Source organism: Falco punctatus (assembly GCF_963210335.1).
Source record: "Falco punctatus genome assembly, chromosome: 19".
NCBI classification, from domain to species: Eukaryota; Metazoa; Chordata; class Aves; order Falconiformes; family Falconidae; genus Falco; species Falco punctatus.
This window is the reverse complement of record NC_137599.1, coordinates 3,103,553-3,130,890: the sequence shown is the minus strand read 5'-3', so window position 1 is coordinate 3,130,890 and position 27,338 is coordinate 3,103,553. Positions and strand designations below refer to the sequence as shown.

General features: G+C 64.5%; 1 protein-coding gene and 1 long non-coding RNA gene across 3 annotated transcripts; one reads left to right on the top strand and one right to left on the bottom strand.

The window, feature by feature from the left end:
- Positions 1-170: 170 nt before the first annotated feature.
- On the top strand, positions 171-19,071 carry JUP (junction plakoglobin). Its single transcript, XM_080369171.1, has 15 exons — positions 171-246; positions 9,984-10,216; positions 11,213-11,466; positions 12,012-12,250; positions 12,568-12,769; positions 13,411-13,555; positions 13,968-14,071; positions 15,363-15,701; positions 16,122-16,277; positions 16,433-16,552; positions 16,738-16,888; positions 17,014-17,135; positions 17,419-17,458; positions 17,793-17,962; positions 18,200-19,071. Exons 2-14 carry the CDS (start codon positions 9,991-9,993, stop codon positions 17,936-17,938), a joined length of 2,244 nt encoding a protein of 747 aa, XP_080225297.1. The 5' UTR covers positions 171-246; positions 9,984-9,990; the 3' UTR covers positions 17,939-17,962; positions 18,200-19,071.
- LOC308055374 lies at positions 18,313-26,437 on the bottom strand. Of its 2 annotated transcripts, none has more exons than XR_013924516.1 (3): positions 26,349-26,437; positions 25,205-25,382; positions 18,313-19,574 (listed from the first exon to the last, which is right to left on the bottom strand). It is a non-coding gene; the product is annotated as an uncharacterized lncRNA (long non-coding RNA). The 2 variants fall into 2 exon arrangements; XR_013924517.1 differs by lacking the exon at positions 26,349-26,437 and adding an exon at positions 26,194-26,270.
- Positions 26,438-27,338: the final 901 nt, after the last annotated feature.

Sequence of the window (27,338 nt, the reverse complement as noted above, 5' to 3'; positions counted from 1 at the left end):
AATCACCTGCCGGTGAAGGGCGGGGCGGCCGCGCCCCCGCCAATGGAGAGCACATAAACACGTCCGGCAGGGGCGGTGCCTGACGCGCCGAGGGTTTGACGGGCGTGGCGGCGGACCAATCGCCGACCGGCGGCGCGGGGGGCGGGGCAAGCGGCGGGGCGGGGCGGGGCGCGGGGCGCTGCTCGCCTTTTGTTCGGGCCGGAGCGGGGCGGGCGGCAGAGCCCGCGCAGGGGACGCGCCGCGCAGGTGAGGGACGGGCGGCCGCGGGGACGGGACGGGGCGCGGCCGCGGCAGCCCCCGTGGGGGGGGCCCGGGGCAACCGGGTGTCTCGGTCGGGGGGGCTGGCGGGGCAGGGGGGCGGCGGCTGCGCTCGGCGCTGGGAGGAGCGCGGCGGCCGGCCAGCGCCCTGACTCGGTCCCGCAGGGCGGGCGCGGAGCCTGCGCCGCCCGTGAGCGCGGCTCGTCCCGCCGGGGGACGCTGCGGCGGTCGGTGGCCGAGCCCGGCTGCGGGTGGATGGGTCCCTGGGGTGAGCCCCCCGCGGGCGGCTGGGGCTGTCACGGGCTCCGCTCGGCGCTGCGGGAGCGAGTTTGCAAGTTGCGAAGCCGCAGCCCAGTGCGAGGCGGCGGCTCTGTCCCCGGCACCGCCCCGGGTCGCCGCTCCACGGGCGAGGCCTCGGCGCGCTGCTCGCCCCGGTGGCCCCGGGGCTCTTACGTCAGCCGTGGCCGCCCGGTGCTGTGGCCGTGAGTCACACCGAGTGCCTCCGGGTGCTGCCCGGGGGCCGCCCCAGAGTCCCCCCGGCGGTGCTGCCCCTCGCCCTCAGCCGGCTTTGCAAAGTGCTGCCGGGGTGGGGTGGCTCAGGGGGTCGGGAAGGGGCCGGGGTGTCCTGGCACTACCCAGGCAGCGCCCCCCTGCCCGGGGTCGGGGGTCCCGGCTGAGCCCCCCAAGTGGCTGTCGGTGCACACTGGAGCGAAACTTGACTGGCTTCTTGTCTGGCGTTGGGAGAGAGCAGTCTAATTGCGTTAGCTGAGTGATTAGCTTAATTAATCGGGTTTACAGCAGGGATGAAAGGATAATGCTGGAACGTCGCTGGGAGTTGCCCGCAGATGGAGGATGCAGGCTGGCGTATGAGCAACTTGGGGGGACGTTTGTGCCGCCAGAGGAGCGTTAGTGCTGGGACAGCATGGCCACCTGCCAGGGGCCCCCGGGTGACCCACGCTGCTGTCATGCCCCCACGGTGCGAAGGCAGCAGCCTGCACCCGCTCCTGCCAGGCTGCAGCATCCCTGCACCCCCTCCCGCCTTCCCTGCGATGCTGTTGTGGTTCCTGGGCGAGCCCCATGTCTGGGGGTGATGTTCCCATCAGCTTCCCCATGCCAGAAGGGTCCTGTGGGCTGGGGACACCCTGTGACCCAGCTGGGTCTGTCCCCTGCAGTCGCTGTGCCTCCTTCTCCAACCTACATTGTGCTGGTTTTGGCACTGGTGCCGCTTGGCAGCCCTTGACACCCGGTGGTCTCATGTTGGGCTGCCGAGGAGCTGGGGGTGAAGCATCCCCCTGCCAGCTGCCATGGGGCTGGGGCTGGCGTGGAACTGGAGGGGCTGCTGGGGGCTCTGATCCGCAGCCAGGGTGGGTGCAGTGCCCGCGGGGTCTGCTCCTGGCCCCGCTCCCAGTGGGAGCGGCTCTCCGGCTCAGCTGGTACCGGGGCTGGGGGAATTTTAACGTCCCTTTCTATGTCCTTGTCAGTGTTTTGTTGGAGTCGGCTGGAAGGGTGCAGGGTACCCAACGCAACCGTCTCTGTGCATCTGAAGCCTGTAATCGCTCATTGCTTTGGAGGGTTTCCATAAAGTGTCATGAAAAACCCATTTTACTGCTAATTTGGCTTAAATAAGTTGGCCATCGGGATGGGAATGCACAGAGCTCCTGGCATCGGTGACTGACAGGTGTTTTCCCCTCCAGGGCTGGGTGCCGCATGGGTGCTGGGGGAGAGGTGGGTCCCTGATGCTCGGGGGGCTTGTGGGGCGCTGGGGGAAGGTGGGGCGGCTGCAGCAGGGCCCTCACTTCCAGACAATGGCATTTACAGTCTATTGTCTGTGCATTGTGGTGCGTCCTTGCCGTCTCCAGGAAGCGCATGCATCCCTGGTGGGGCTGAGCCGGGTGATGGGGGGTGCACCGGGGCTGATCTGGGTGATCGTGCCCAGAGCCTCGACCACCTCAGCACTGCGGGCTGCTGGTGGCTTGGCTGTAGCCGGGGACCTTGGAGAATGTCCCCTCTGGTCCCAGTGCTGTATTTCAGTGTAATATTCAGTGCTGACCTAATCCCATTAACTCTCCCCTTTGTTTCCCCCACCTGAAATCCTTAATCAGCTCTAGCAGCCGGGGCAGGCAACTGTGGTGCAGCTGCATGGCTTTTTTTCAGCTGCGGCTGTTCCTGTGATGATGGTTTCCCTTCAAAGCTGTGGTTTGGTGTGGGAGCACTTGATGGGATTTGGCTTTTTATCACACTTCCAGATCTCCAGGGTTTAAGACTTCTGCTGGGCACCATGCCGCTGGCAGATGGTAGAGCCTTGGGGAGCGGAGCTGCCCTTGGCCCCCGTTCCGCACGCTGGGGAAGTGGCAGCTCTTTGCAGAGAACTTGCAAGACTTTAATTGCAGCATCTGCACCGAAGCTTGCGCTCATCTTTTAGGTTTAAATTAGATTGGCTTCTAATTAACAGAAGTTAAAAAGAAATTTCATTTCTATTAAAACAGAACAAGCCTACCTTGGATTTCAGCTTTTATCTTGATGTCAGCCGGTGTTTTCCCACCGAGGCAGGGGGTGTGGGGCACCCACCGTCACCCGGAGCTGGGCATGGGGTGGTGGCTTTCAGTCCCGTGGGACCATGGGGTGTCCAGGAGTTGGGCTGTGTGGATGGAAGCAGCTGGGATGGCAGCTTGGGAGGACACCAGGGCTGCACTGGTGCCTTGAATCACTGCAGTGTTCTCTGCTTCGGGAGGGTTGGCTTTACCCCCCTTCCCCACGGACACGGTGTGGCAAAGCAGTGGAGGACGGTGCAGGTGCTCCCTCTCCAAAGGAGTCTTAAAACTTCGCCTAAGCAGCTAAACACCATGTCTGTGCTAAAACTGGGTTGGCTTTGGAGCCACACAGGCTCTCGTGAGCAGGGGTCCTCACCTTCCGCTTCCCACCTCCGGCGTGGGAGCGCTGCAAGGCTCGGCGGCGGCTGCGGAGGGAGATGAACATACTTCTAATTAGGCAGAGGTTTGAAATATCCATCTACATATGCCAGCCCTGATGGGTTTTGCTGCGGCTGCTGACAGACCCAGAGGCATTTGAACATGTCTCGGTCACTTGGCTCCAAAATCGCTTTGCAAACAGGGCAGGAGCCTTGTGCTGCAGACGCTGGGGCTCCTCGGGCAGCCCCGTGACGCCTGCGCTCGGCTGAGCCGAGCGAGTCCTCAGACTCCTCCTGAGACCCGGAGCTGGCAGCTGGGTGGAGGTGGAATGCTTGGTGTTTTCCAAATATCCCACGCCTGGGTGATCAAACCTGCTGGGAGGGGGTGAAGGCGAGTGAGCAGCGGTACCCAGCTGGGGGGATCCTGCTCTGGTGCTGGAGGGGGCACGATCCCCATGGGGTGCGATGTGCTGTGGTCCCGTGTGGCTTTTGGGGGTGGATGGCTGGATCAAGAGCATGTTCTTCGCTGGTGGGGTGGTGGGGGGGGAGACCTTTGGCTGCTGTAAGGAGCCCTGCCGTAATCGCTGTGACGCGCGGGCAGAGCCCTGGTGACAAATCATTAACTTGCTCCGACAGGCCGGGTGCTGACGGGTGTTGGTGATAATTCCTTGTGAAGCGTCTGAACTTTACAGATGTAATGCAATTGGATGGAGAATTTAAGCCGGGGCTCAGCAGCTCCGTGTCCCTCCCTGCTGCCTCTGCTCCTCCAGCAGCATCAGGACCAGGTGGCAAAATCTCGTGTTTCTAGACACCGTGGCCGGAGCTGGGAACAGCCCACAAGCCTCATAACCTAAATTTAAAGCCTGCAATTATCATGTTCTTAAAGGACAACTTGTTCTTTGTGCTTTTTAAAACAAAATAATGATTATTTTTTTTATCCAGATGGAGTTATTGTGATTAATCGCACCATGCCAGTTCTCCTTTCCGTGGACAAGTGGCAAGTTCCCATCTTTCCCAGCAGTGTTGCTAATGAGATCAGCAAACTTTAATTGAGGAGGGGATGTGCCCACATTAGTCCTCCTGATCCCAGTGCCTCTGTGGGTGGCAGTGTCTGTGCCAGCAACTGGGGATACAGGGAGGGGAGGTGTGCTGCCAGAGACCCCGTGATGAGGTATTGGCACAGAAACATCCCTGGGAAAACCTTGCTGGGGGGCTGGGGTCCTGCCATGGGGCTTGCCAGCCCTGGCACAGCACAAAAACTTGTGTGAGAGGGGACCTGATCCCAAATCAAGGCTGCTGGATCCGTGCTGGTGCCCAGCATTGCTGTGCATCTGGGGCAGGGAGGTGACACTGGGGGCTGTGGCGTGGGTGGTGGGGCTCCTGGGGGAAGCTGAAGCCGTGGTGTGGCCGGTGATGCTTTGGCACAGCTCTTGGATGAGTTCTGGGTGGCAGGCAGTTTCCTGTGCAAGGGCTGGGCTGTCCCACTGTGTCCCATGGGAGAGCGGGTGTCATGCCCAGCCTTGCGCACGCTCTTCCCGTTGCGAGAGCGCTTGATGGATAATACCTTGTCGTTTTGTGAAGTGCCAAAACGTTACAGCCTGGACTCTGCATGTGCTGGAGCTGTCAGGAGCTGTTAATTCAGGTGCAGGTGAGGCACTTGCAGGGGCTTGGGGAAGGTGCTCGGCTTTGATGGAGCGCATCAGCGGAGTGGGTCGTGGCAGGATGCTGCGCTCGGGGCCGGCTCTGCTGCCAGGAGCCTGGTCTCCCCACACTCGGGGGGGATGTGCACCCCCTGCATAGCAGGGGCTTTACGCAGCGCTTTTGGCAGCTCAAATGTCACCTTGTCAGGAACAACTGAAAAACAAATCAGGTTTTGGAGCCTCTTCCAGTGAGGGAGCTCAGGTCTGAAGGGTGGTTCTTGCACCCCTCGCTGCCCTCCCCGAGGGGCTGAAGTTGTTGGAGCTGGTGGGGCGGCTGGGAGCCACTCCGGACCTGGAGCCTCAGCAAACAAAGGCCATGGGCTCCTTTGTGTGTTACAGCCTGCTTTCTAACAAGGGGACGATCCCCCGTTGCCCGTCTCCTCCTCATTAAACTTCAAGCTGCTCTCGTTGCCTTTGAATTCTTCCACTTATCTTCACTGTAAAGCCTCATTGAAAGGGCTCACGGTAGCCAGGATCTGACTCCAACGCTTCTCATTGATGCTCTGTTCTCTGCCCCCTCCTGCGAGGGATCCTCTTCAGAACCATCGAAGCCTTTGTACAGCGCTGGGTCTGCGGGCGCTTTGTCAGCTGCCACCGCAGCTTTGTTAGCTGTCGGTGCAATGGTGTTGCATCTGGGCCCCTCTGGGGAGGGGGTTGCAGGCGGTGGGGGGCTTTGGGGTGCAGCTGTGGGTGCCCTTGCCCCTCGGAGGGCTCTGGTGCTGTGGCTGTGGAGGCTGCTTTGCCCCAGCCTCACCGCCTGAGCGGGCGGTCGCTAATCCCCCGGCTGCTCCAGGAAGGTGGCGAGGACCGGAGATCGCTTGCGTGTAGCGTAAGTGCTTCTAAAATAGACTCTTTTCTTGCATTGCATTTATTGAACTGCTTTAACTGCCTCTCTCCTTTTCTTAAAAGCCTAAGTGACTGTAATTGCTGTTGCCCGCATGCTTCCCGCAGCTGAGCTTGCACCATGTGGCCCCTGAGCAGGGGCATCTCCAGTGCTGCTGCTGCTCTGTTCCTGGCAGGGCTGCAATGGATGTGTGCAAGGACGGGGGGCTCTGTGGGGGACTACGGCAGCCCCTCGGCCAGTATGGGATGCTGCTCCAGGCTGGGCAGCACAGCATGCTCTGCGCAGGGACAAGGGCAGGCTGGAGCCACACGTGATGCCCCTTGCACCCACCGACCCCCAGGTCTTGGTGCCTGTTCCTGTGCAGCCCCTGCCTGGGACTTGGGATGTAGGCTGCTTTTTTTTTCCCTGCCCCCCCGTTGGGGGTCATGGCTGCTCAACCCGGGGACTGCTGCTCCCCAGACGTCCCTGGGCAATAGCTATTTTTGCACGAAGCGGCATTCGTGGCTTCCCGGCTGCTGTTCTGGGCAGCTCAGCCGTACCTCAGCTGGCTCTGTTCCGCCTGCGTGAGGCCGAAGGCTTCTCCCAGCAGCCGGAGGGAAGGGCTGGTCAGGCCGGGGGCTGCGTGTTTGCCAGAGATTTCCTCGCAGACGGTGTCTCAGGGGGAGCGATGCTGCCTGGATGCTGATCAAATGGCTCTGGGGGCGGATGAGCTGCTGGCCGGTGCCTTTGGGCCGTGGGAGCTTCCTCTGCCTTCCCGGCTGCAGGAAGTGGTGGGAGAGGGATTAACCTTCTCCTGGCTCTCCCCTGCATGGGGGTGCCTGAAGCCCCCGGCATGGCTCAGCCCATTCCCCATCGTGGTGCTGGGGCCAGGCTGGAGGTCTGCGTGTCCCCCCTGTGGGGTCCCCCACGTTGCCTCACTGTTTTCTGGGGGGATTCTCACTGTTCCCAGGAGCAAGCGCTGTTTCCCTGGGCTCCTGGCTTCGTGCAGGCAGGGGGGCTCGGTGGTACCGCTGTGCCCCTGCTCTGCTTCCCACTCTGTTCAGTAAAAGCCTGGTGGGAGGGAGACAGGGACCAATAATCCTACCAGCATGCCTGGCTGAGGAAGGGGCTGGAACCCACCCAAGACCCCCATGCTCGTGGCTGACCCCTCCAGGGCAGGTGTTTTCACATGTGCCCCATCCCTGCTTCCCCCTCCTGCATGATCTGTTGCCCTCTCATCTGCTGGCGGGGGTCCTGCCCCACTGCAGCCATGCGCCACCAAAGGCATCACCAACGGCTCCTGCCAAAGGTGAGCCCCGGTATAGCCAGCATCCCCTGCCTGGGGGGAGGGGGGCATCTGGCTCTGATCCTGCTGAGCAGGGAGGGCATCAGAGGATGGGGAAGAAGCTTGTGTCAGGCGTCTGGCCCTTGCTCAGTGATGAGCCGAGGACACTTGACACAGGGTTCAGAAAATGTCACTGCTCGCCACTGGAGCATCTGACATTTGCTCTGCTGGCCCCATCGCCTCAGGTGCTGCTGGGCGAGCAAACCCCTGGGGCTGCTGGTGGGGTGATGCTCCAGGGGATGGATGGGTGCTGTGTTTATCAGGATGCCCACGGGGGCTCCTGGGGAGGGGGAGTCCCCCGAGCTGTGTAGCACCCATCCCTGGTGGCAGCGCCTCGTGCTCAGACGGGTCTAACCTGGTGCTCATTAGCTTGGACCCACTCTCCTGCTCGGAGCTTGTCTGGGGCCGATCACCTGAGCTTGTGTCTGGGCTCTGAGGAGCTTTGCTGGCTTTTGATGTCCCTGGGGTGCTGGCAGTGCAGATGGAGGAGGGGCAGGGGGTGGTGGTGGTGGTGGCTCATGCATAATGCAGGGCTCTGCAAGAAGCTGGTGTCTGAGCTGAACTCGGGGAGGTTTGAAAAAAAAATAAGTGCCTGTCAAATGCCTGTAAATTGTAGAGCAGATGTTACCGGTCAACTGGCAGTGCGGGCAGCACCAGACTCTCCTGCTGGCTCCAGCTCGCTGCTGCCTGGGGGTCCCTGCCCTGGTTGGGGTGGGTGCTGGGGGTCCTTACACCCCCCCCTCTGGTGCAGGGAGCTTTCCGTGCCCTTGGCTCCACTCTCCCCTTGCCCATCTGTCCAGGGCAGCTTTCCAGTGTTGGCCTGGGGGTCCTGGGGTCCCTGTGACCGTAGCCCCGCTGCCGGGGCTCTGCACAGCAGCTCCTGGCCGTGTGGTGCGATGGCTCCCACCGCACTGCCGGGGCAAGGTGCCACGGTGCAGGAGCAGTGTTCTGCCTGCCGTGTGTCCTCGGGTGTGATTTGGTGTTGATTTTTTCTTGGGTTTCCTGACGCAATTCGGAGGTCCTGCCAGTGTGGCCAGGGTAACCCAGCTGGCAGGACTTGCTCTCCCAAACACCGATGCAACAGCTTATAAATACACGCAGGGTGTGCGACGCTCCCGGCTTGGCACAGGGGTTCTCCTGGCCGATCCCTGCTCTGGCACGGGGTGGGGAGCGTAGCCGGCTCACCCCTGGCACCGTGTGTCACACACTGCCCTGCCACACCACATAGCCCCTCCAGCTCCTGCGTGGGAGTGATACGCCGCCCCCCCCCTCCCCCCCAGCCTCCATTAGTGGGTCCCTCTCTTGCTGCCTTACAAACATGCATTATGCACAACCCATTACAGCCGGAGCAGTACTCTGTGGATTGCTGCTTGACAGCTCAAAAAAAACATCGAATTGACACAAGCCGCTCCCTGCGGTGGCTCCGGGAAGGTGGCTGGGGGTGGGGATGGATGGGGTGGGATGCAGGATGCTTCCAGCTGGGGGGACGGGAGAGTGGTGGGGCTCCTCGGGAATGAATGTTTGTGCCCGGGCTGGGATTTTTTCCCGGTGAGCACCGGTCTGTGCCATTTGCAAGGGCTCGGCCGCTCCTTGGGAACAGCCGGCAGCGCTGGGGCGAGCCGCGCCAAGCCCGTGCGCGCCGTGCCCTGCCGTGCCGCCCCACGCAAGCCGCGTCCTTGGCCACCACCCGACGCCCTGACTCAGCCGTCGGCGCAGCTGGGGGCTGACGGGGGGCTCGTTCCCCCCTTCCCCTTGCTTCCCCCATGGAAGGTGCTGGAGGCTGAGGCTGACACGCCAGCCTGGCTGGTCCCCGTGAGCCCTGAGCTGTGCCGGCGGCTGGAGCGGGGCCAGGGGCACACGGCCACCCCGGTCCAGCTTGGTGCATGAATCAGTGCCGTGGAGGTGGTAATTATGCCGCTGTTTGGATGTGCGGTTGCTGCTGCACCCAGCTATGCCAGGCGGCAGCTGCTCCCTTCGCTGCTTATCGCCTCTGAAACTCTGACTCATCCCCAGCCCTGTGCGGCCGGAGGAGGGGGCAGCAATCCCGGTGAGTGCCCAGGCGGTGGGTCAGCGGCGGCGGGGCTGTCTCCATCCCTCCCTGCCTGCTCCATCATCTCCCTCCTCCTGGGGGGCTGGATGGGGGCTGCTGACTCACAGCCCTGCGGTGTCTGCCTGCCCCGATGAGCTCAGGGGTTAATCCGTGAGCCATCCTCCCTCCCGCTGCACCCCCAAATTAAAGACGAGGAAAACCCAGCCCGGCTCGAAAGCAACCTTGGCTGGTTTATCCTGAGTTTTTGGGATGTGCTGGGCTGCCCTGTCCCAGCACCGTGCGGCCGTGGCGTGGTGCTCAGCACAGCTTGGGGAGTGCCCAGCCCCGGATTGTGCCACAGGCGCTTGTGGTGCTGAGCACCCACGGGAGAGCTGAGCCGGTGGCTTTGCCTTGTTATTTTTAAGCACTTTAGGAGTCTTCTAGCGGGCTTCTAAAAAGGTTTGTTTTATTCTTGGAGCTGGAGCCTTGGGGTTGTCCGCAGCTTTCTGTCTTTGAAAACTGATCTTTAAAAAGCTCATGGGCAGCCGGGGTAGCCTGGAAGGAGGGGGGGGGGGGGGGGGCGGGGGGCTGCTTGGGGGTCCCTCTGCGCCAGGCAAAGCCTGCTCACACCTTGGCCACCGAGGCGGTGAGACACGGCTCAGCCAGCCGTGAGTGGTCTGCGCCGGTTGCAGCCACGGTTCGTGTCTGAACACGAGCAGCAAAGTGCTGAGCTGTGGGTTCGTCATCCCGGTGCCGCCTTTCATCTCGCGTGGGGGAGGAGGGCAGATAGGGATCTGCTCGTGGGCTGTGCGGGGGGCCGGCTGCTGTGCCGGGGGGCTGCCGTGTGATTTGGGGCAGGGGGGTGCTGCGCTGGCCTGGGCTCTGCTGGCGGTGTAACTTCTCCCCTCCCTGCCCCGCAGAGCAGCCATGGAGGTGATGAACATGATGGAGCAGCCGATCAAGGTGACGGAGTGGCAGCAAACCTACACCTACGACTCGGGCATCCACTCCGGCGTCAACACCCAGGTGCCCTCCGTCAGCAGCAAGTGCCTCGGGGACGATGATGAGGTCTACGGGAAGCAGTACACCATCAAGAAGACCACCACCACGAGCTACTGCCAGGGAGGGGGCCAGGGCCAGAGCCAAGCACAAGGTAGGGGCTGTGGGGCTGGGCACGTCCATGAGCTTGGTTCCTTCATTCCTCTGCCTTCCCTGTGAGTTGTGCTCCTTCTGGGCACTCCTCCATGCTGCCTTCCACACCCCGGGAGTTGTTGCTGCCGAAAATATGTTCCCTCCTGTCCTCCTTCCCCACGCCGAGAGGCTCTTGCGTAGGGGCGGCGCGCAGCCAGCCCGCACTAGTGCTGAGCTGTGCACACACATCCGAGTGTGCCGGTGGGTTGGCTCGAGATAGGAACAGCCGATCCCGGCCCACGGATCAGCCGTCTGCTCTGCTGCTTGTCTGCCTGCTCAGGAAACCTGTCTCGGTGTGGCTGGCAGAGCTGCCAGCGTGTGCCGTAAAGCCCCACCAGCCTGCCCGTCTGCTGCCGCTGCAGGGGCGAAGCAGACAGAGCTGCAGCCCCCAAAGCCAAAGGCGATGCTTCCCCCAGCTTTATCCCTTAAAAGAGGGCTTGTTTGCTCTGCTTGCTTCTGCGGTTCCCCATCAGTGGCGGGCCCTGGAAGGTTTAATCGCCAGCTCCCCTGGGGAGGCAGACCCCTGTGGAAGGGGATGAGCCCTCCCGAGCCCTGCGTGGTCCCTGTGCCGCAGAGGTGGGGACTGCGGGTGGCTGCGGCAGCTTCTCGCTCAGGTGATGCTTGTTCCAGCATCCTCGACGGGGAAGGCCTCCGTATCCTCCTAATCCCTAGCGCCAGCTGGTCCCAAGTTGCAAATATCTTTAATTTCTTAATTAATGGGCCTTGTGTGACAACTGTCTAATCATGCTGCCTAATTGAGTGTTGTCTTATCTCTGCGCTGCCGTATCTGTTTACACTTTGAAGCACTGGCTCCTTGCAGAGCCTGCTGGGACTGCTGACGTTGCTGGTGTCGTTGCACTAAGCTCTTGCTCAGCTAATTGAGATTGGAAAGCGGGGCTGGGGAGCACTCCTCAGAGAGAACCCGACTCTCACGCTGCCTCCCCACCCACCCCTGCAGCTGACATGGAGGCTCAGCTGGCCATGACCCGGGCCCAGCGCGTCCGGGCTGCCATGTACCCCGAGACGGTGGAGGACCGCTCGCTGCTCATCACCACCCAGCTGGAGGGGCAGCAGACCAACGTGCAGCGCCTGGCAGAGCCCTCGCAGATGCTGAAATCGGCCATCGTGCACCTCATCAACTACCAGGACGATGCCGAGCTGGCCACCCGTGCCATCCCGGAGCTCACCAAGCTGCTCAATGATGAGGACCCGGTAAGGAAGCCTGGTTTGCCTGCCTCTGTCTCTGGGCTTGCAGGGAGGGCTTCCGCAGCCACGGTGGCGCAGCCAGGCTTCCATCCTCACCGGGCTCCTGGGCTCTGTCCGGCTCCTTTCTCTTGCTCTGTGGCCGCCTCTGCCCTGTGACAGGCACAGTGGGGGGGGCTGGGGCTCCGGTGCCCACCTCTACCCCCCCGCACCTCCTCACAGCCTGGCCTTGCTGCTGGGACACGGCTCTCCTGGCCTTGCGCAGGCACCGAGCGCTTCTTGCCAGCTCTCAGTGCTACTGCCCATCCCTGCAGCGCCTGTGCTCCGCAGACCCGACTGTACGCTGCCCGCTGCCGCAAACTGCGGCACAGTTCCTGGAGCATCGCGGTTGAGGATTGTTAAAAATAGCAATTCCTGCTTGCACCGCCCTGCCCGGCACAACGCGCGGCAGCCCTGGACCAGCCCTCCCCCGGCAGGGTGGGATCCCTCCTGTCCCTGCTGTGATGGGCAGCAGTGGGACGCACTCCCACCCACCGGCTTCTCTTCCCCCCCAGGTGGTTGTCAGCAAAGCAGCCATGATCGTCAACCAGCTCTCCAAGAAGGAGGCGTCACGCCGTGCCCTGATGCAGTCGCCCCAGATCGTGGCAGCCGTGGTCCGCACCATGCAGAGCACCAGCGACCTGGACACGGCCCGCTGCACCACCAGCATCCTGCACAACCTCTCGCACCACCGTGAGGGGCTGCTCTCCATCTTCAAATCTGGTGGCATCCCAGCCCTTGTCAGGATGCTGAGGTATGAGGATGCTGGCGGGGGGTCCCGAGAGGACGGCAGAGCCAAGGGGTCCCTCCCGGGCTGGCGAGTGCCTGGGCTGGGGGCAGAGGAGGGGAGCGGTCCTCTGTGCTGCCTTGTCCATGGAGATGGGGTTCAGTCTCTGCCCTTCCATGAGGGCCACCCCGGGGCCATGTGGCACGGTGGCCTCCTGCCGGGTCCTGCTGAAGGGTGCTGGGTGGGAGTCGGGGTTTGGGACAGCCCTGCGGGCTCCGCTGGCAGCTCGGCGAGCCCGGAGGCAGCTGCCCGCGCTGACGTGGCTCTGTGCCGCCTGCCTGCAGCTCGCCGGTCGAGTCGGTCCTCTTCTACGCCATCACCACCCTGCACAACCTGCTGCTCTACCAGGAAGGGGCCAAGATGGCTGTGCGCCTGGCTGACGGCCTGCAGAAGATGGTTCCCTTGCTGAACAAGAACAACCCCAAGTTCCTGGCTATCACCACCGACTGCCTTCAGCTCCTCGCCTACGGGAACCAGGAGAGCAAGGTGCGCCTGGGGAGCCCTGCGGCGTGGGGTCCTGCCGGAGGGGGGGTGGCAGCAGGGCACTTGCCCAACGTTGCTCCTGGCAGACACAAGCCCAGGAGGCGGGGGTGGGAGCTCCCACCGTCTTGGCCCTTGTGCCCCCCGGCCCCAGCCGGCAGCGGAGCAGTCGGGCTGTCTCTGTCTGCAACGCTGCCGATCCGACCTCTTGCAGGTGGCGCATCCCCGAAAGCACAGACTGTCCCAGTCTGGCCGGTAGATCGGCTTGGCTGGGTTTCTCCCCCTGCTGCTCCAGGCAATGCCTCTATCTTTGTTCTACGGCTGCTCCTCTCCTCCTACGCACGAGTTGTCCCAGCCTCATGCGGAGATTCGGTCCCTGGACCTGCTCTGGCGCTGGCTGCGTGGGGGCTGCTGCCCATCCTGCCCGTGGCGTGGGGCGAGGGACCCCGGTGTGCAGGGCTGGAGTGGCCCAGAGGGGACGGTGGCCATGCATGGCCCCAGCAGGGGTGACCTGACACGCTCCTGTGTGCCAAGGGGTTGGACCTCCTGCCTGACCCGCATCCTGGCACGAGCTGGGGAAACCGGAGCAGTGGTTCCAGCAGCCCTGACCCCCCGCACGCCCCGACCCTGGTGCTTCTGTCTTGCAGCTGATTATTTTGGCCAACGGAGGACCCCAAGCCCTGGTGCAGATCATGCGCAGCTACAACTACGAGAAGCTGCTCTGGACCACCAGCCGGGTGCTCAAGGTGCTGTCGGTGTGCCCCAGCAACAAGCCCGCTATCGTTGAGGCTGGTAAGAGGGGCTGGGGGGCTGCGGCGGAGCTGGTGGCAGACGGGAGGAGGGTGGTGGCGTCGGGATGGTGCAGCTGAGGGTGCCGTCTCGCAGCCGATGTGCAAGACAGGCAGATGCCTTGCATAGCCGGGTGAAACCACCTACATGTGGCCTGGTTTCTTGCGCTGGAAGGCTGCTGAGGTGCTTTCTTGGCACCACGAGTGGGCAGGATCTGGCCCGGCTGGCCAGCCAGGAGCTGTCTCCCCGCTCCACGTTTAGCCTCCGCTGAGCCGTGAGGCTGCGTTGTGTGTTGGAGGCATCAGGCGGGTGGTCCCAGCCCACGCTCGCCATGCAGACCCCGCTGGTTCTCTTCTCACCTCCGCTGGGAAGTGTTGGGTGTTTACCGATGGGCTGCTCTCCGCTTCCCCGGCAGGCGGCATGCAGGCCCTGGGCAAGCACCTGACCAGCTCCAGCCCCCGGCTAGTCCAGAACTGTCTCTGGACCCTGCGAAACCTCTCCGACGTGGCCACCAAACAGGTGAGTCTGCGGGACCCTGTCTCGTGCTTCAACGCAGCATTTCGGAGGCTTCTACATACCAGCTGCCGGGCTGTCCTTCGCCTCTGCTTGTGCCGGGCTGCCTCCACAGCGATGTCCCCGTGCCATGTCCCGTCCCCGTGAGCCGCTGTGGCAGCCTGTGTGCCTGGCAGAGCCAGGGGATGCCCAGGGGATGCCCAGCTGTGCCGACCCCCTGCAGCAGGGGGTTACCTGGCATTGCGGGAGGCTGTGACCGCCCACAGCCCTTCCCGTGCCGGCTGCCAGCACTGGTGCCGTGTCCCCAGCGGCGAGCCAAGGCCACCGGCTGTCTCTCGTGTGCTCGGCGGGGCGTCACTGGGGCTGCTGCTTGCTGTGGCCCAGGGAGCTGCCAGCAGCGTGCCCTGGCACCGGCCGTCTGCGTGGCTCCTGCCCCTGTGGTGGGTGCTGTGGCCGTGGTGCCCGTGGGTTGGGTGGCAGTCGGTGCTGGGGTGACCCCGAGCTCTGCGCTGGGGTTGCTCTCCCCAGCCCTTTGCTGCCTCCTGATGTGTTCCCCATCTGCTGGGGCCGCCTCTCCACGCAGATTAGCGTCTGATGCAGCGTGGAAACTATTTGGGCTGGCGTGGAACCATCGCTGGCTCTGCCGATTGGGGTTGATGGCGGGATGTGGCCATGGCGCCTTTAACTCCTTCCTGCCCCCGCTGCTGGCTGCCTGCCGGCACGGCTGGGACCAGGGTCACCCCGGGACCGCTGGGGCAGCGCTGGCGGGCGCATTGTTTGCACTTCCCAGCAGAGAAAAGCTGCTGGAGACATTAAACTCTTAAGTAAAGCTGCACATGTCGGGAGCGCATGTTGCTCACGCTGTGCCGGCGTCGTGGAGAAGCAGCTCTGGCCGCAGGGGGACGGGGAAAGGAGGGGGACAGCGTGGGAGGCACAAGCGCTGCCTGCTGGGGGGCACGTGGGGCTGGGATGTGGGGTGCTGGGGGTTGGGGTCTGCAGCGAGGGGTGTGCGAGCTCCAGCGAGGGCAGCCACGCAGACCTGGGATTCGAGGGGAGAGGATGCCAGGTCTGGGAGGAAGGGCACAGCTGGGGCCGGATCCTTTCTGCGATGGCAGGGGTCGTCCCTGTGGCAGGGGGCTCCCCCTCTCCAAGGCTGGGTGTCCGGCCCATCCTGGGCGAGCAGCTCCAGCTCCCCACGCTCAGGCGACGGGTGCGGGGCTGCAGCCCAGCCCCTGGCTGAGCCCACGTCTGGCTGGGGTTGGGGGGCTGGTCTGACCTCCCGTCCCCGCTCCTGCAGGAGGGCCTGGACGGCGTCCTCAAGATCCTGGTGAACCAGCTGAGCTCCGATGACGTGAATGTGCTGACCTGTGCCACCGGCACCCTCTCCAACCTGACCTGCAACAACAGCAAGAACAAGACCCTGGTGACACAGTCGAACGGGGTGGAGGCTCTGATCCACACCATTCTTCGGGCCGGTGACAAGGAGGACATCACCGAGCCGGCCGTCTGCGCTCTCCGGCACCTCACCAGCCGGCACCCTGAGGCCGAGATGGCGCAGAACTCAGTGCGGCTCAACTACGGCATCCCTGCGATCGTCAAGCTCCTCAACCAGCCCAACCAGTGGCCACTGGTCAAGGTGAGGGGCTGGGGGGGGAGAGGGGTGTTGGGGGCTGGAGGAAGGGGGCGGCTGGGCTTGAGCGAGCTCCCCGGCTGCTGACCCGTGGTGGGACTCATGTCTGAGGGGGTCTGCGGCTGGTGCTGTGTGGGGAGTGATGGGGGGCTGGTCCCGTTGGGCTGCGTCCTTGACGGCAGCTAATGGAGGAAATGGCTTGTGCCGGCTGCTCGGCCGGAGTCAATACCTGCCCCGGCCTCCCCCGCGGGGAAGGGGCCGGATCCGGCGTGGGAGGAAGCTGAAGTTGGCCTGCGCCATGGAGGGGGATGGGGTGGGACGGGCAGCGGGAGGGGGGCTCGGCTGGCGGGTGCCGTGGGGAGCACATGCTGCTCTGACCCGCGGTCGAGATGATGAATCTCTCCTTCCTCCCCTTCGCTCCTCCAGGCTACCATAGGTCTGATCCGCAACCTGGCCCTGTGCCCAGCCAATCATGCCCCGCTCCAGGAGGCCGCCGTCATCCCCCGCCTGGTCCAGCTGCTGGTCAAGGCTCACCAGGATGCCCAGCGGCACGTAGCAGCCGGCACACAGCAGCCCTACACGGTGAGTCCCCGCGGTGGGGTCTGTCCTGCTCCTGGCACAGCCTGGCACCCCAGAACCCGACCTGTCCCTGGGGGGTGGCCTGTGCCTGCGCTCAGGGTGGTCCTGGGGTGCACCGGCTGCGCCAGGGCCCCGGCTGAGCGCTTGTCCCCTGGCAGGACGGAGTGAAGATGGAAGAGATCGTGGAGGGATGCACGGGGGCACTGCACATCCTGGCCCGGGACCCCATGAACCGCATGGAGATCTTCCGCCTCAACACCATCCCCCTCTTCGTGCAGGTCAGGGGCGGGGGAGGTGTGGGGGCTGCGCTTTGTCACCTCTCGCCTGGCTGGCATGGACCTGCAGTGCAGGGGCCAGGGAGCCACGGTGCTCAGCTGGCAGCACCCACGCTTGTGAGACCGTTTCGGGAGCCGCAACGGCTCCTTGCTGGCTGCTTCGTGTTGCCACTAATCTCTCCTGACAGCTCCTCTACTCGCCGGTGGAGAACATCCAGCGCGTCGCGGCGGGTGTGCTGTGCGAGCTGGCCCAGGACAAGGAAGCGGCAGATGCCATCGATGCCGAGGGGGCTTCGGCTCCCCTGATGGAGCTGCTGCACTCCAGGAATGAGGGAACGGGTGAGTGCCGCTGTGCCGGCGGCTCTCTGCCACCTGGCATCGCCCCAGCTGCAGCCTGGCTGGGGCTTCTGGTGCTTGGGTGCTGCACAGCACCAGGAGCTGAGGCTGCTGCCATCCCCCTGCAGCCACCTACGCGGCCGCCGTGCTCTTCCGAATCTCGGAGGACAAGAACCCCGACTACAGAAAGCGTGTCTCCGTGGAGCTCACCAACTCCCTCTTCAAGCACGACCCAGCAGCCTGGGAGGCGGTGAGCATCGCGCTGGGCACGGAGATGAGCCCTTTTCCCCAGGGAAACCGGTGCCCCTTGGGATGGTCCCATCCTGCCTCCAAAAGCTGCCACCTCCGACCAGAGCTTGGACGGGAGCAAACGGGAGGCAGCGGGGCGGGGGATGGGCTGTGGCCTCAGCTCTCCAGCAGCCCTGCATCTTCGTACGCGCTGCTGGGGAGAGGGCTGGGCACCACGTAGCCGCTGAGCATCGTGCACACGCAAACACGAATCCCCTCTTCACTTGTGTCACCTTCCTTTGTAGGCTCAGAGCATGATCCCTATCAACGAGCCCTACTCAGATGGTGAGTACGGTCCTGCGGGGCCGCCCCCCCCCATGGGCTGGACTCTAGCGGGGCATTTGCCTCATCTCACCAAACCAGGCTGGTTTTAAAACCTTTCTCGGCTGGGTGGCTGCCAGCAAAGTGCCAGGCCCCCTGGCTGGGGATGCTCAGCGGGATGCTCAGCGCCCCGGGCAGCACATGCAGCTGCTCCCGTGTGCAGCTGGGCTGGCCCGGAGGCTTGGGGGGTCCTGCAGCACCGTGTGCCCGAGGTGTGGGGGGACCAGGAGGGTGGCTGAGGTCTGGAGAAGTTTCTCACCGGTGGGAGCTGGGGTTGCCACGTCCCTTTTCTCCGCAGAGCTGGACCCTGGTTACCGCCCCATGTACTCGGGTGACATCCCCTTGGACCCCATCGACATGCACATGGACATGGACGGGGACTACCCCATGGACGCCTACAGCGACGGCGTCCGAGCGCCCTTCGCTGACCACATGCTCGCCTAACCCGCCCCGCAGCCCCTGCACCAGGTGGGTGCTGCCGTGTGCCCGCGGGCGCTTTACCCAGGGCACCCAGTCCCCACCGTGAGGGGGTTGCCTGGGGGAGGCAGGGCTGGCTGCTGGTGCTCGGCGTGCCACGGGGGTCCCTGGCGCTGCCGTGGGGTCCCCAGTGCTGCCGTGGGTCGGCTTCCCCATTGCCCCCTGGGCTCGGGTCTCCTCCAGCGTCCCCCCCCGTGCAGTAATGGGGTGCTCTCCTGCCGCACACAGGTGTTCTCTCCGTACAGAAGAGGGTGGCCCCAGAGCTGAGCATTTGCAAGAAGGACTTGGGAGACAGAAGTGCCTGAGAAGACAAACTTTTCCATTCCCACGAGAGGTTTTATTTTTCGATTATTTTTTTTTTTCTTCGCTGTGGGTCTGTGGAGAAGGTCCTTCCTCCTGGGACTGCTTCAAGCACCTACTGCTGCATCCAGCATCCAAGATACTGTTTCTGAAGCTTTAAAACACACAAACCCTGCACCGTTAGCGACCTTTCATTGGCAAAATAGTCTTTTCTGTGAAAATATATTTCTTTTTTATTTTTAATATGGTGCCAACGGCTTTTGCCGTCTTTTAAGTTTGTGCTTTTGAACTTCCCCACTATTTGTTCTGCGTGTTAGTGTTCTAGGAAAGGAATCTAACACGGGAAAACCCTTTGGTTTCTGCGAGCTCTAACTTAATCAGGCCAATCCGGAGTTTGCTGAATACAAAGGGTGCCGTGTCCCAGGACCTTCGTTTTAGCCATCGGGATGTCTGCAGTTTAATTCTTTCCGATCAGCCGTTGGGGAGCTGACTTTGTGTACCTGCCTATCCTACCAGTACCCGTAGAGGAGTGACTCCAGCGTTAGAAACCGTGTCCTTGTACTGATCTCTGTTGCACATTTTAACCTGTTTCCCTTCTTTTTGGTGAGTGGTGTGTTTCCGTCCCCTCCTCCCTTATCTAACACATTTTTAAAAGAGGCTCTAGGTCTGATGGTGGTTTAACGCTTCGACCAGAAAGGGATGGACAGTTACTGGAGTGTGGTTCAGGAATGGAAGATTTTATTATTTCTGTAAGTTGTTTTTGTATAGACCAAAGCAAAGAATAAAATAACCCCCCCAGCCCCGTGTTGCGCTGAGCCTGTTCTTCTGTCGGCTGGGGAAGGTCGGTGAGTCCCTTTGGGGCAGCCAGGGTGAAGGTGGCCATCACCCACCTTGGGCTGGGGGGTGGTGGTTCCCTGTTGGGGGGCAGGATGAGCCTGTTTCCAGCTCAGCACCTGCTGTGCCTGCCCGAGGGCTGCAGTGGTGGCCAGGGGGACGAGCGGGCTGGGTCCCTCCCCGTGCTTTGGGGACGATGCTCTGCAAGGCCCAGGCCACCCGCTCGCCGCACCGGTAGCAGCTTCATCCCGACTTGCTGCAGGGTCGTTAGCATGCCAGCTCCATCCATGTGTCTGTCTGCGCTGTCAGGAGGTAAAACCTCCCAGTAATTAAGCTGTTTGTTCATTAGGCAGCATCACCGGCATCTCCTCTCTGCTGCTGTGCAGAGTTCGCTTTCCCGAGCTCTGGGGGATAAACGTGCCAGCTGGGAGCGAGCCCCGCTGATTGATGGAGCGAAGCCTGGATGGAGCTGTAAGAAACCAGGTTAAAAAAGTGATTTATTCAGTCAAACCTGGTCGCCTCCTTCCGCAGCCCGGCTGGGTGGCAGGAACAGATGGCAGGAGGAAATACTCCCAGCTGAACCTCGGCTCTGACAGCTGCGCCCAGGGAGGGCGATGGGAAGTGGTGCCAGGCACGGAGAGGTGGGAACTTTGCGAAGTTACCCACCAACTTCAGGGCTGCCCGTCTGCTCGGTGGCCCCCTCAGCATGGGGCCAGGGCTGGGGACATGCTGCTGGCCACCTCAGGCTTTCCCGTGGCATCTTTTGGGGCAACGCGGCACAGGCTGAGCCCAGAGGCAGGAGATCACCCGCTCTGCACGAGGCTGTGGGGTTACGTGCCAAGGGATGGGAGGGTGGAATGTGGGTGGCCCAGGATACCCACATCCCTGGCATCACATGGCTGCCCCGTGCATCTATCCTGCGGGGCATGGCCAGGGGCATGGGGGTCTGCTTGGGCAGAGGTGAGGGATCTGGAGAGGGGAGTCGGGTCACACAGCAATGTCTGCGCCGTGCCAGCGGCTCAGGGTGCTGCCACTGCTGCTTTGCTTTGGTGAGATACCCACCATGGTGACACCGGGAACATCCCTGACACCCACAGTGGGGCTGGCTGGGAGCGCTGACAAGGGGGGTCCAGGCTCAGCAGGTCCAGGAGGCAGCTGGAGAGCCAGAACATCATCCCCCACCCCCTGGATCCACACTCTGCCTGTGGCACAGCTCATCCTGTGCAGCTGCTGGCAAGATGCTCGTCAGCCCAAGGCTGCTGCAGCGCAGGGAGATGGGGGACGTGACCCAAGGGAGCTGGGAACCAAGGCGCAGCCATTCCCAGCATCAACCCCTCTGTCCTCCCGTGTTCGCTCAGCTTCGCTGCTGCGCCCAGCCGTGCCGTGGGGGGTCGGGGAGGTGGGTGCCCACCATGCACGGGGCCTGGGATGCTGCAGAGTGTGGTTTACGCGAAGGTTTACGTGCCCGTTGCGGCGTGCCATGGGGGGTCCCAGTAGCAGCCTGGGCTGGGGCAGGAGCGAGCTGGGGACAAAGGCAGCAGGAGCAGGGCTGGCTCCAGCGCTGTCCCGCCGGCTCGGGGAAACATCCTGCGCTGAGCTCAGCCCCCCACCCACGGCCAAGCCCCGGTGCAGCAGGGATGCGGCTGCGCATCCTGCTGCAGCCTGTGCCAGGACCAGGGATGAGCAAAACAACAGCTGCTTTCCGGGCAGCCCCAGCAGAGCCCAGCACGATTCCGGAGGGCAGTGGGGCCAGGGCAGCCCGTGGGATGGGGCTGGGGGGCCAGGCAGCCCTCTGCCTGCTGCAGCCGCTGCCAGTGTGAGAGTTGGATCAGGGACAGGCGATGGGAATCAGCCCCCTGTGCAGGGGTGGGCAGGGATGCAGCCAGGCCAGCCCTCACTGCCCGGGCCGTGCAAGGTGGGAGAGCATTCTTGCACCCAGACCTGCATCTCCACGGGTTGCAGGCTTGTCTGTCCTGCTGGGAGGGTCCCCAGGGTGCCTCGGGGGAGCGGATGGAGCACCCCTGCTCCCAGTCTGTGCCAAGACTCACCACTGTCTCCAGGGTCCCCAGCAGAGCTGCCAGCGCTTTGCTGCACCCCAAGCATCCATGCCTGGGTGGAGGTGGGGCTCCAGCTGTGTGCCCTGGGATGGGGGTTTGGCCATGCCGAGCCTGGACCCCCCCCCTGCCCCATCAGGGTTCCCAGCCAGCTCCGCTGTGGGTGTCAGGCATGTTCCCAGTGTCAGATCCAGCTGTCCCTAAGGTGCCAGGAGATGCCCCAGAGCATCTGCCCCAGGAGGAGTCGGGTCCTGCGGCCATCCCCAGGGCACGGCCACAGGGCTCAGCACCTCCCGGGACCACGGGCAGGGACGTGCCCCTCATCCACACTGGGGTCCCCTCACTGGGGCAGGACTGCTCGTCCCAAGGCCCCCAGTCCCACCGGAGCAGGGATTCGGGGGGAAGCGGGGCTGGGGGACACCTGACCCTACACAGCCAGAGCTGCGTGTGGGGGTCCCCAGGGAGCCAGGCCAGGGACAGCCGGACTACAGGTCCCGGCATGCCCAGCCACGCTCCGCACCTGCCGGGAGCGGCTGTTGTTGGCAGCGGGAGCGATGTCCGAGGGCCCTGCGTCCGCCTCCGCACCGGGAGCAGTGCCCAGCAGTGAGTACGCCCGCGGCCCGGGACCCCCGCTGTCCTGGGACTGCCTGCCCTGGGACCCCCCACTACACTGAGACCCACCACCCAGGAACTGCCCTGTGCACTGAGACCCTCCACCCTGGGACCCCCATTCTAGGACCCCCTGCTGTACTGAGATCTGCTGCCCTGGGACCCCCTGCCCTGGGACCCCCTGCTGCACTGAGACCCACTGCCCTAGGACCCCTCCGTGCACTGAGACCTGCCACCCCAGGACCCGCTGCCCTAGGACTCCCCACTGCTGAACCCCACCATCCCCACGACCTCATGATGCACCAAGACCCGCTGCCCTGGGACCCCCCCAATGCACCGAGACCTATCACCCCCCAGGACCCCCTGCTGCGCTGAACCCCAGTACTCCCCCCACCCCTTGGGTGTACTGAGCCCTTGGCTCTCCCAGTACCCCATCCCCCACTGGGGACATCGGGTCCCCGCTGTCACCAGGTGCCCTGTGCCCCCAGCTCCGCCCCCCGTCCCGCTTTGCCCCGGGCACCCTGAGCCCCCGCACCTCTGGGCGCCCCAAGTCCCTGGGCAGCCCCAGCGGGTGAGCCCTGGGCTGTGCCCACCGGTCCCCACTGGTCCCCTGGGGGTGTCACAGGCAGCTGCCGGAGCCCCCCACAGTGAATCTGCCTCATCTCCCCCCGTCTCCTGGTGCTGGGCTCCCCCCACAGCCCTGCTCCCATGCTCTGACACCCACACACATCTCCACGCTTCGCTGCCGAAGCCTTGGCTCCTCGCCCAGGCGGGATTTTCCCACTCCCCCAGTTTAGCAGCAGGGATGGGGTCCTTGGGGGAACGGGGCCCTGCGGGACGGCTTGGCCACGGCAGCAGCCGCCAGCTGGGGAGGGGGCTTGGCGGTGGTGGCCAGGGGTCTGGCTGCACTTCGTGGTCGCCCACGCCTGAACCAGGAAGCCTGCGTGGGAGCGGGGAGCGTTTTCCTGCTCCGCAGGAAGCGGCTGATGCTGCTGAGGATGTTTCTGCGGGGGGAAGGGGGCGGGGGACTCGGGCACAGGGAGCCCACGGCGTGGCCAGGGCTGTGGCAGGGGCAGAGCAGCGGGTGTCGGGGGGTCACCACGTACCGCAGGTGACGGGGCTGAGCTCCAGGCTGGGGACCCCACGCCAGCAGGCGCCCATGGGACTGCCTCGCCTGCGGGGAGAGACCTGTACCTGGGGTCTCCTGAGCCTCGGGTGGGAGCTGACGGGCTGGTGGGGGCTGCAGCCTGGCCATGTCCGTACCCTGCCCTGTACAACAGCAGGGACATTCCCAGCCTGGGGGGCACTGGGGATGTCCCCTGGGATGGGGCAGGGCAGGACTGCAGCTACCCCATCCCAGCAATGGGGCTGAGCCACCGCCTCCTCCTCACCCTCGCCCCACACATGGTCTTGCTGCTCTGCAGCCCCCTGCCCCAGGCACCTGCCGAGGCTCCTGGCAGGGTGCAGCCCCCCCCTCCCCCCAGCCTCAGGCTCCTGCCACAGCAGCTGAGGGGAAAAAATAGCCCAGAGCAAGCTCAGCCACCCCAGCACCGCTCAGCTGCCGCTGAGCATCGGCACCGGGGCACGCGGTGGGGAAGGGGCTTCGTGTGGAGCCCAGCCTGGCCCTGCCGCGAGGCTGCGCGGGCAGGGAGGTGCCCAGGCAGGAGCTACGTGACGGCAGCGGGGCAGGGCAGAGAGCAGCGAGCGCATGTCTGCACCTGCACCTGGGTGCTGGTGGAGCTGGGGACCTGCTGCCCCTGGCCCCGGGTCCACCATCCCCTGGCCCTGGGTCCATCATCCCCCTGCCCTCGCCCCGCTCCCGTGGGGCAGGTGCCCAGCTCAGCCGGCTGGTGGCTGGGGGGACAGCGGGGTCTGGGGGTAGCGGGAGCTGCTTGCACAGGTCTGAACAAGGTTCCCCTGGGGAGAGTTAATGTACGTGCAGGAGCTGGGCCAAAAGGAGACGCAGGGCTCTGGCAGCCCCGGCCGAGCGCTGACTCACCAGCTGGGCGCCCTCCCCAGAGAGAGCAGCAGCGGGGAGCGGGGCAGCAGCAGCCTGGCACCTTGGCACGGTGGGTCCCTTCCTTTGCTGGGGAGAGGGAGAGGGTCGGTGGGTTTAGGGCTGGGGAACTCTTCTCCAGGCAGCATGGTGCAGGATTGGGCCACCTAGGTCTGGTGGTCCCAGTGCCGGGGGGGCTGTGGGTGTGCTTCAGTGTGTCCACAATGTCTTGTTCTCATCCTGTGTGCCGGGGAGGATCTGGCCTTGCTGGAGAGAGGTGCAGGGTGGCCTGGGTGCTGTGAAGGTGACAGCAGCCACGAGCAAATGCCGGGGGGGGGGGGGGGGGGGGGGGGCAGTGATTCCCTGGCATGAACCTGCTGCCAGGATCGAGGTGCTGCTGGTACTACAGCCCCCACCACAGCAGAGGTGGGAGCAGGGTGGATGGAGATGGGGCATGAGGCTTGCACAGGAGGCTCTTGCCCCCCAGGACAGAGGGGCAGCAGTGCCAGCAGTGCCAGCAGTGGCTGCAGCCTGAGCCAGGGTCACCGGAGGCTGCAGAGAGCAGGAGCGTGCTGGTTTTATGGCCTGTCTCGTGATGAGTTTATGGCTGGGATGGGACTGCTGCAGATGCTGCCCAGCCCTGCACTGGGTGACATGGCAGGTCCCTGCTCTGCGTCCTGGTACTGATGGGGTGGAGGATCACAGCTGAACTTTGCTCTCCAAGGTGGGGCTCCTGCTGGCACCAGGCTGTGCTCACCCACTGCCGAGCGGCTCTGCGGCTCCTTCCCCTGCCCGCTCTGGCAGGGACCCAGCAGCGAGCCCAGGGGGAGCAGGGTCCTGCCCCATCCCTTCCGAGCATCGTCTCCCTTCTCTGGCACTGGTGCTGATCCGGACATGACCAAGTGTTTGCTTTGGTGCTGAGCCCCCCGTGTCACGTAGCAGCCGCCACAGAGGCAGCGCTGAGCAGGTACGCTGACCCGCTGCCATCCCCAAAACTGCCCCTCGTCCAGCAGCAGGTGGGGGCTGAGCTGGGGCTGTCCCAGTGCTGGCTGTTCCCCCCATCCCCCTGTCCACACAGCAGGGCACGGGCTGGCATGGGAGCAGGGGCACCCGAGCCCTGGCCATGTTGTCCAGGTCTCCACAAGCCCCCAGCCTGGCATATGTCCCTGGGGAGGGTGTGTGGCCAGCTGGCAGGGATTCAGGATGTGTCCCTGGTCCCTAAAGCATCACCCTAACAGCGTCTTCTCCGCAGGCAGGGTCTGGAGAAGGGACTTTGCTGCCCACCAGTGCTGCTCCAAGGAGCTGGGGGAGAAGGTGCCTCTCCCCATGGCAGCCGGCCCCACCACGTAACGCCAGCAAAACTGGACACCACAGTCCCGCAGGAGATCCCCCCCCGCCAGCACCCACCCGCCTGCCACCTCCAGCCCAGCCCGGACTCACCTGTCGCTGCCTTGCCCCACACCAGCCCCACGTCCCATGGGTCAGGCACAGGCAGATGCTGCGATGCTGCGACCATCACTGGTGGGTAGAGCTGGGCAGTGCCAGTGGGTGGCCCTGGGGACCAGGCTGAGGGGGGTGAGGAGCTGGGGCAGCTCCAGCGTGGTCCTTCATCCCATCCCTGTGGCGTGGCCAAAGCTGAGCCACTGTCCCAACATCCCTCACCCCATGCCGGCATCCCTCACCCTATGACAGTATCCCTCGCCCCAGACCACCATCCCTCGCCCCAGACCACCATCCCTCACCCCATGCCAGCTTCCCTCACCCCACACCAGCATCCCTTGCCCCACGCCAGCATCTCTTGCCCCACGCTGGCATCCCTCGCCCCACACCAGCATCCCTTGCCCCATGCATCCCCCGCCCCACACCAGCATCCCTTGCCCCATGCATCCCCCGCCCCACACCAGCATCCCTCACACCATGCCAGCATCCCTCGTCCCACACCAGCATCCCTCGCCCCACACCAGCATCCCTTGCCCCATGCATCCCTCGCCCCACGCCGGCATCCCCCGTCCCACGTCAGCATCCCCCGCCCCACACCGGCATCCCCCGCCCCACACCGGCATCCCCCGCCCCACGCCGGCATCCCCCGCCCGCCGTCCCCAGCACTGCTCGGGCGGGCGGAGCGTGGCCAGGAGGTGGCAGCAGCACGCCGCCCTCCGACAGCGCGGGGCGGGGGGCGGGGGTGGGGTCAGGGAGGAGCCGGGGAGAGCTGGGGCGGGGGTCCCTGAGCGCCACTCTGCGGGGGCACCCCCAGTCCCCACACGAGTGGCTTTGGGGAAGACCCAGCTGGTGGCACCAGCTCCAAACCCCGAGGGGTCAGGCTGGGCTGAGGGGTGCACGGGGGGCTGCGGTGGGGCATCCCCCCTGCACCCCCATCGTCCTGGTTGCCCCCCACCCTCGGCCGACGCCGCGCCCCTCTGTCCCCAGACCTGTGCAGCGGTGATGTCCCCGAGGTGGAGATCATCAGCCTGCTGGGCGAGCCGCTGCCCCGCTACACGCTGCGGGCTGACACCCTCTTCGGCTATGACCATGAGGACTGGCTGCGTGTCCCCCCCGCCCCCCCAGAGCCTGTGGCCCCCCTCACCCCCCAGCAGATCGAGGAGACCCTTCGGTATTTCCGTGAGTGCCCCGTCCGGGGCGGTGGGGCTGGAGAGGGCAGCGGGCACAGGCAGGACTGGTGGCACTGGGCCGGGGCAGCGCAGGAGCTAATCCTGCTAATGGGATTGATGGGCTGGATTTCCTTGGCCAGAACATCCCGGGCTAATTCTGGGAGCAGCTTCTGCTGGGCTGAGCCAGATGCTCGAAGGCAGCCCCCGTTGTATCCCGGGACCCCCTGCCCTGTGCCGTGCCTCTCTGGGGTGGGACACTGGCAGGGGGACGGGTGCCGGTGACCCCCATGGCCACTGCCCCACCACACCTGACAGCCTGGAGTGGCCAAGGTGGGCACAGGGCCACTGCTGCCAGCAGAGCCCCCGGAGCGGTGGGGTGTGGGTGCCTGGGGGGAGACACTCACAGCCCCCATGGTCGGGGGGGGCGATGCCCTGTGGTGGTGCAGCCAGCCCCGCTCAGGGTGCGGGGTCGAGGGTCAGCGGCGGGGGGACAGGGGGATTATCTCTGCTTTGTGTCTGCCTCTGGCCCACGTGTGACGGGGACGGGATTAGAGCAAGGGGCTGGGGGATGGATGTGGGGCAGCAGGAGACAGATGGGGCTGGGGGCCCAGCCAGCCTGCTGGCCCCGCTCCCACCCCCTGCCTGCGGCAGGCTGCGCTGGGGACAACCCCCTGCCGTGCCCTGCTTCTGCTTGCAGCCTTCCCCATCCAGCTGCTCCCCTCCCTGTTCGGCAGGCAGCGGGGTGCAGCCCCCAGCCATCAGCACCCCCTACCCTGCAGCAACAGCGTAAGGGGTTGAGCCCCAAATCCCGTTTGCACGCCACAGGGCAGGGAGAAGGGCACTCAGCAGGACCCCAGGCACCCCCATCCCCTCCCCGTGGGCACAGCCCTGCTCAGCACTGGGTGCCCCACGGGTCGCGTTCCTCTGTGCCTCCAGTGCCACCGGCATGTGCTGGTGCGGAGGGG